The 8,348-nt window shown below is 38.4% G+C and overlaps 1 protein-coding gene across 1 annotated transcript; it reads right to left on the bottom strand.

Annotated features, from left to right (window-relative positions):
* Positions 1 to 589: 589 nt before the first annotated feature.
* On the bottom strand, positions 590 to 6,037 carry IL17F (interleukin 17F). Its single transcript, XM_006926445.2, has 3 exons — positions 5,953 to 6,037; positions 1,861 to 2,066; positions 590 to 1,328 (listed from the first exon to the last, which is right to left on the bottom strand). Exons 1-3 carry the CDS (start codon positions 5,977 to 5,979, stop codon positions 1,064 to 1,066), a joined length of 498 nt encoding a protein of 165 aa, XP_006926507.1. The 5' UTR covers positions 5,980 to 6,037; the 3' UTR covers positions 590 to 1,063.
* Positions 6,038 to 8,348: the final 2,311 nt, after the last annotated feature.

Genomic DNA, 8,348 nt, shown 5'->3' with positions numbered 1-8,348 from the left:
GGAAGATGTTGGACAAAGGGTACAAACTTTCAATTATAAGATGAATAAGTTCTGGCCATCTATTGTATAGTATAGTGACTATAATTAACAGTGCTATATTATATACTTGAAATAGAGACTATATCTTAAATATTCTCACTACAAGAAAGAAAGGTAACTATATGAGGGGATGGAGGTGTTAACTAACCTTATTTGGTAATCATTTTGCAATATATTTGTGTATCAAATCATCACATTGTACACCTTAAACTTATGCCATGTTATTTATCAATTATATTTCAGTAAAGCTAGGGGAAATTAATATCACTGAGATCACACACACCAAACAATAATAATAAAATAATTCTAACACTAGTGCTCTGATGAGAAGATATGAAAAACAAACGACAGGTATAAGGAATTTAAAAATTTTTAGGGCTACAAGGTCCGTAAGTACAAGCTGAGAAGAATACCTAAAGTATATTTTAACCATTAATGCTTTATTATATTAGTACTTCATATATTAATTTTTCTCTTAAATTTTATATTATCAATACATCATAATTATATGAAGTTTCCATACAAATATAAATATCAGACCAACCTCATCTATATGTATCAAGTGCTTAATAAACATGTGCATTAAATCCTTATCCCCATCATTCCCACCCCACCCCATCCTTCACAGTCCCTTCCACACACTCTTACAACATGTATATACTTTTTCATCCATGTGGAACAGAATCCCATTTTATCAAAAAGCTGCCAGGAAATGGCACTGTATCACAGTGACTGCGTGGCTGGTCATCACATATGATTGCATGGTGGTCATGGCAGCATACAAAGAGTCAACCAAGGAATGCTTCATTCTCCTCCATACATTTTTAAGGGGTTAGGAAATCGGAACATCTCAGGACTGTGTTAGGATTTGGAAGTGCCCCCAGAAATTTAATACCATATCTACTACAGAGCTTTGAGAATTCCACGTAGACCTCGTTAAGAGTTTCATGACATGGAGAGAATTGGGGAACGCGCAGGACTTGCTGCAGAGCACTAGATGAAGCGTGGCATTTCTGCAGCTTCTTCAGCTGAGTTGCTGTGCAGCTCTCAGGCCACGCACATAGCGGACAATGGGGGTGACACAGGTGCAGCCAACAGTCACCCTCATCTTCTCCAGTCGGAAGGAATGAGAGCAGCCCTGGGGCTCCCTCCGGAGGACCAGAAACTCTTGCTGGATGGGAACGGAGTTCATGGATCTGTCTTCTATCCCCTCGGCGTTGATGCAGCCTGAGTGCCTACACCGGGCCTCTGCAATCTCGGAGGGGAACCGGTGAGGGTCCTGGGTGACGCTGCAGGAAAAGCAAACAAAAGCAGATGGTGAGACAGGGAGGAGAAGATGGACAAAGAATGAGAGGCCTGCAGGACTGGGTGCTCATCTGCGAAAGTTAGTTCTGAGTTACTCGGGGCTGCGCACAGACTCAGAGAACCTGGATTTACACGCAGCCCTCTGGCAAGTGCCTAACTCCCTAAACCTCAGTTTCCTCAACCATAAAATGGGGATCCTCATACACTGCTCTCATGCAATTGCTGAGAACATTCATTGATACAAATGCATATGAAACACCACACTGTAAAATGTTGGCGATCAATAAATGTTAGATCTTTTAGTTTATTTTTCTTTACATTGTTATTATAATTATGACTTATGCTTATGTAAACAGCAAGAAAAATGTGAGCTCCCAAGTAAACAGATTTCTGTTTTTAAGAGTAAATATGAGGGCTTTTACTTTTTCTATTTTCTTCTAATATTTTTAATTTATGATTAGAATAAATTAACATATTTTTCAAAAGAATGTAAAGATCGATCTCTTTTGCACTTACTTGTAATCCCATGGGGAGCTGGAGCGGTTCTGGAAGTCATGTGAGATTAGAATACCCTGGTTTTGACTGAGGATGCGAATGTCAACCCTCACACTATTGTCCTCCAGAGGAGGGCAAAGAGCAGTATCCTTTGCTTTGGGGGTTTTCCAAGCTGCCCCCTCCCCCAGGAGGGTGAGCCCCAACATCAACAGCAGTAGGGACTTGACCTGGAAAACAGAGTAGGTTGCAGTTGGTTAGGGACTCTGGTGTCACTTGATGTCAAGACACATCCCATGCTTTATCTGAACTCAGTATTCCTGGTCTTTTATGGTATCAGGATTTCTGTCTGAACATCAGAGCCTCATCTAGAAATGGAAACAGTCGTACATGAAGATATCAGTGTACCAAACTGAGAACGAAACTCATTAGCCTGGTGACTGAGCCCTCCACAGTGTGAGAGCTCCTGACCAGTGAGACAGAAAGATGTTAGGATCTGGCACTAGGTGTAAATTGTGCCCTCGGCTTCCTCACTTAGCCTCTGTTTTTAATTCTTTCTAACCAGATTTTAATATTCACAAGATTAAGTGAAATGTTCTATGTAAAGAACCTATATATCTAACAAAAATAGAGGCTTACTAAGTGATAGCTCTTATTTTTATTTCTAACCTTATATGCCATGAATCCTCCACAAAATCTTTCCTTCCAGCCATTCCTCCATCTAGAATACACTGCCTATCTCTCTCTCTCCAAATCTTACCCTTCCATCAAGGGCCCACTCAGATGTGGTCTCCTCCAGAAACTGTCCCTAAAATACTCTGATTAGAAGTATGTTAACTATCCTTAAATCATAAGCTTTTACCTTTTAGCGCTCAGGCAGCATTTCATTATTATCTGGAAATGAAGTATTTGTGTTTGTGTCAGATCTACACCTATTAGATTGTAAGTTCATGCAGGAGAACATGTCACAGAACAGGTGTGTTCCATAAATACTTTCTGGATGAATGAAAAAGTGGGTGAGTGGATGAATAAACAAAACAGAACAGTTAAATTAACAATACAGTTAATTTAAGCTCAACGCATTAAGGAAAACACTATGCAACACCAACTACAGCAAACTTTCAATTAACCGCGCTAATTAAAAGAAACAGGGGCACTAATGATGCACAACAACAGAAACTAAGAAACTATTTCTCTTTAACTCTGGAAGACATATTTTTTATTCTTACGTTGAAATATTGGTTTTTGTAGTGTTACAGGAATGCACAAAGAAAGGAAGGTGTTCTGTGAGGACCTAACTAAGAAAAGCTAAAAATCTCTCCAGCTTCCCTTTGTCACAACAGTGCTTTTGTTTCCCCACCATCTCCGCTGCTCCTTACTGGGGATGGACAATGCCCGTCATCAACTCTCAACATGATGCAGAACAAGAGCTGAAGCTGACTTGCTTTCATTCTCTGGGCTCAGTGTTGTTCAGGCTCATAACTCCCATGAGTTTTGGTAGGGAAGGCAATTAGACATGTTAGTCAAAAGGCCAGAAATGATAAGAGTAAATCAAAAGGTTATGGTATCAACTTTCTGAACCAAAGTAGCTGATACTTAAAAGAAGTTGAAAGCAAGATTGACCCAGATAAGCCCAAATAGGCTGATTTGCCTTCAGATAATCAGCAGCCATCTACTCTCGTCTCTCACAATCACTCATTCATCCAATAGCTCTCTCTTAATCTCTATAGTCTGGTGATTCAGGACACGGGCTCTAAAATCAGATGTCCTGGGTCCATAACTCAGTTCCAGGGCTCTTACTAGCTATGACTCAGTTTTCTCCACCAGAAAATGTGGAGATCAAAAGCTATGTTCCATACAAAGCATGAAGAGCACAGCCAGCACATGATAAATATTCAGTACAGGTGACTTTTATTAAGTTGACATTGTGCTGATGATACACCATGGACAGGAAAGATGTGAAGTTTGCTTTCATGCACCATCTGTCTAGATATAACACGATGAAGTTTTAAAAAGTAAAAGGATGCCTGCAGAGACAGGAAGATCCTTAAATAGCTTCCCAAGCCTATCAATCACTTCCTTAGGTCTCTTATGTAAATTCCTCCTTTGTGTTTCCTCTTTTCTCTTCCGTATCATATTCAATAAATCGTTTTTAATTTTCACTATTGAAGCTTTAAAGTAACTGAACCTCGAGGTTATATGATTTAGCAAAAATTGCCATGCTCATAATAAGTCGTTATTGTATTCGCTTATATTCTTAGAGTATTTTAGAAAACACTTTCACGTCTCTTTAAACACTAGATTCTCACAACTGTGTTGTGGGGTAGGTCAAGTTAGTATTAATTATCTTGATTAGACAAGGAAAATTTTCATATCTGAGAGGCAGTATATAACTTGGTAGGGGTCGCTAGCCTGTTAATGCCAGTCTGGGGACTTGAACCTCCGTGTCAGTGGTCAGTGCTGTTGCTATTGAAGATCCTTATTATTGTTAACAACATATATAGCCACTCACAGGTGTTTAGTCTTAGCTTTGTCCCACTAGAGGAGCCAAGCATTTTAAGCAATGTGACATCTGCATCAGAATTGCATGAGCGCTGGAGGTCACATGGCTCTTTATCAGGAAATCAAATCATGTCTGCTAATCTGTCTAATTTGCTTCACAAAGCTGTTGAGCTGAAATTGTAGATTTAAGTGGTTATGGAGTTCAGAGCAGGGGCTCTGATAAGGCTCTTGCTGGTTCACAAGAATAATATATATAACACTTCCTTTCTGAGAGGGTCATAGATCTTGCCCCTGAGCCATTCAAGGAGAAAAACACTGTGCTTGGAGTCAGTAAACCTAGATTCATGTCCCAGTTCTAGTGTGTACAGTACTCAGTGATGTTAAATCACTTAATCGAGCTGTTCATCTGTATAATGGGGAAGGGAGTTTCCAATCTACTTCTCCGGATTGAGGAGAGGCTCAGAGGGAAAAATAATACTATTAATATTAATATTTGACATTTATTGAATGCTTTTTACTATCCCTATTGATCGTTACATTAAAATGGCCAGGTTAACTAAAAGCTATGCATACATAGATCTGCTATTTCAGAGTACAGGTTTAGTCATTTACAATGATATTAATTAATCCCTCCCAAAACCCCATGAGCGAGATGCCATTAGTATTCCCCTATACTGATAAAGGGAATAATAATGCACAGAGTAGTTAAGTAAATTATCCCAAATCCCACATTTAGTAAGTGGTGAAGCTCGGTCTGATTCCAAAGCCTATGCCCCCTAAATACTGCACTTTGCTGCATTTCTTGACATCTCTAAAACAATATGTAAAGGTAACATAGTGTTGTCATCACCATATGCCATGAATTTTTTATGAATTCTAAGCTCTTTTAAGTTGCACGGCTTACAAATGGAGGGAAAAAAAAAAAGAGAAATTATTTAAATCGATAATATTGTGAGTGATTAACCAAGCCTTGTTTTCATACTCCTCTATATTAAATTCTTCCCAGGTTTGACCTGACTAGTGCCAGGCAAGATTCGAGACCCAGGGTACCGTCACATCAACATTTCTCTCTCCTCCAAGAAGAATGAAACAAGGCAAACATAATCAGCTATCAGAGACATTGCAAATTTCCCTCTAGGAGCTGTCCAAAGTTCATCACTGAGTAGTTTCATATCCTCCATGCAGTGTCCTCCTTCTCTACCTGTAGTCTTGGGGGAATCATTAAACTGCTTGGGGCCCAAACTTCCTTTGGTAAAATAAAGACATATATATCCTAAAAGGCTGGCTAAATTCTCACATGAGATTAGAGTTTTAAGCCAAACTAACTCTATAGTAGTGGCCACAGGAGAGTTCATGTCCAGCCTGTGACACCAAGACCTGCATGAACTAACACCAAAGTGCAAAAGCCATCAGGCGAAGAGCTATGTTTTGCACCCATTATAACTTCTAGTTATTTTTTCTTTTTCTCCACCAGACAGGAGCCAAAATTAAAGTCAGCTCTGTATTTCGAAGAAATTATCCAAATAAAGAACCCAATCAAGTCTAATTCCTTAGAAATCCGTTTTATGAAATTCTAGGAATGACTGTAGATAAATAGAAATTATTCCTACTCACCATAGTTGTATTATGCAGGCTGGTCATTGTCGTTTTGTTCTGGCTGCCTGCTTTGTGCAGTAAGCTCTCTCTGCGTATGTGTCGCCCTGTGGATGCCTGTGTTGTGTCAATGACAGTACCTGTCGGTTTTATAGCAATCACTGTCCTTGTTTCGATTGACCTGCTTACTGTCTTAAGATGTGGTTGCCCCAGAGTTACTGACGAATGTAGTTTTTTTTTTCTTATTCCACTTCCTGAAGGGAAGCCAAAGGGGGACCCTAGAAAGGGATGACGAAAAAGGACCAAAGCTTCCTTCTCTTCTACCTCACTTCCACCCCCATTGCCCTCAAATTACAGCAAAATTCTGAACTAATTTACTACAGAGATGAAACAAGTTACAAATTGCTGTCATGATCTTTTATATTCTTCCACAAACGCCTGACAACTCTTGTCATATACCTCATGTTCTACTTTCTAGTCATGAAATATGAACCACTGTTTAAGTGGGAGATAAGTCATCCTCAGAAGAGCCTTGGTATTAAATGAGAGGCTACTCCCTAGCAACATTTTATAAATGGAAAACAAAGTCAAAGACGGACCTCAGTGAGAGATTCCAAAATTATATTCTCAGGTAGTTGTTAGCCAACCTGAACTAATTCTATTTTAACCCCATGGTTAGACTCCTACTGATACTTGATAAATAATCATTATTTATAAAGCATAGAAGTGACCACTATCTTGATTATCTCTGATTGAGGATAATTTTTTTTAACCAAAATGGATTAGCAAATGGAGCCTTTAAAAGAATGCTCTGATGTGTAACTTTAAATAACCTACAAAAAGTTAATTTGTCTCAGTTAACTTCAGGTCAATAAACGTTTATTAAGCACATGCTATATGCCAGACATTGTGCTTTAGAAGTACACAGACATTTCTGAAATAACAGTAGCTTGCTTTTTTGTGTCTCCATTAAGATTAGATAAAATTACATATGCATTTTTAAAAGGGCAGGACACATTTTGGCAGGACAAAGTTATTTTCATCTATCACATGTTTGCACTACTTTCCTCCATTTTCTTTAACTGAAATAAATGAAGAGCAAGCAGCCGTTGGACTCACTGAAAGACTCTCAAAATTTGATCAAAATTCTTTCTGTGATCATGGGTCTTTCACACATGTTTCCACTCTTCATGCCCGTGGATCCTTCTCTGCATCTCTCTTCTAGAACAATCAGAAGTTTAGCTCCTATAAAAAGGCTTCCTTGAATCATTTTCTCAGGTCATATCCTTCCTCATTACTCTTGTATTCATATTTAATTTATCTCACACTTGCTTATATGTTTTAGGATGAGTCTCTGGGGTCTTCAATGACTTGGGGTAACTTCAGTTCCCCCAATAACCTCTACCAGTCTCCTTCTCTAAATATACAGCCCCAAATATACAATCTAAATTGAAGCAGTGTATTTTTATGCATACACAGATTCAAGACAAGTCTCCTAGCCAACCCCTTCTAGCTAGACTGAAACCCTTATAGAAAATTTTAAAGACCTCACCATATATGTCCTTACATATACTCAGTGAAGCTATGACCATGAAATCAAGAGCCACATTTTCATGTATCACTCATGCTACCAAAGGAATATTTGCAATTGCCCCTTAAAAGTGTGTTCAATTGATTGGTTGGGTCACTCACTTTCTTTAGTGGTCTCTTATTCTTTCAGAGCCATACCTTAATGCATAGAAGACTATACCAGCTTTTTAAAAGAAAAAACAAGTAAATCACATTGAATTAAAAGTGCCTAATTTAAACAGCATTTTCTGGATTACTGGGAAGAATTGAATGGCCTTTTGTGTTAGAAGGAAGCAACATCGATATTTTACATCTAGTGGTCACAACATTTTCTCCTATGAAGGTAAAAATAAATAACTTGCCAGGATATCAAACTAGTAACCAGCTTTCACCAAGTATGCACTGAATCAACAAATTCAGATCACAATTTCATCTAACATTTATTGAGCATTTTATACTGTAAATCATGTGCTAATACTGGGGACACAATAGTGACTATATGATGAGCACATAGTCCTTTATTAACTGGTCCTTTAATAGCTATGACCCAAGCTGTTTCCATCTTTAAGAGTTTCTTAATGCAAGTGGAGCCATCATACACTGGAGCCAACACACTGACAGCTAGGACACTCTACGCACAATTCAAGAGCTCACATAAACAGAGAGCAGAAGACTCTGTAGTTCTAAGAATGAAATACACAATGCTTCACATGAGGTAAAATATTATAGCCGGTTAACATCTAAGTTAACAAGATTTTTTAAATTCCCAATCATGTGCTAGAAGCCCTACTACATGTTTGATGGGGCTGTTATAGGAAATAGACTATACTATTACAGACTTTACATTA

The sequence above is a fragment of the Pteropus alecto genome, unplaced genomic scaffold, assembly GCF_000325575.1.
Source record: "Pteropus alecto unplaced genomic scaffold, ASM32557v1 scaffold7, whole genome shotgun sequence".
In the NCBI taxonomy this organism is placed as follows: domain Eukaryota; kingdom Metazoa; phylum Chordata; class Mammalia; order Chiroptera; family Pteropodidae; genus Pteropus; species Pteropus alecto.
Note: the sequence above shows the minus strand (reverse complement) of the source record. Positions and strands in the feature narration are given on the sequence as shown.

Excerpts from the sequence above, each read along its gene's own strand:
- IL17F (XM_006926445.2), bottom strand. The coding sequence starts at position 5,979 with ATGACCAGCCTGCATAATACAACTATG. Across the intron at positions 2,067-5,952 it reads GCCTGCATAATACAACTATG|GTCAAGTCCCTACTGCTGTT; the intron begins GTGAGTAGGAAT and ends TCTGTTTTCCAG. Across the intron at positions 1,329-1,860 it reads AGCTCCCCATGGGATTACAA|CGTCACCCAGGACCCTCACC; the intron begins GTAAGTGCAAAA and ends CTTTTCCTGCAG.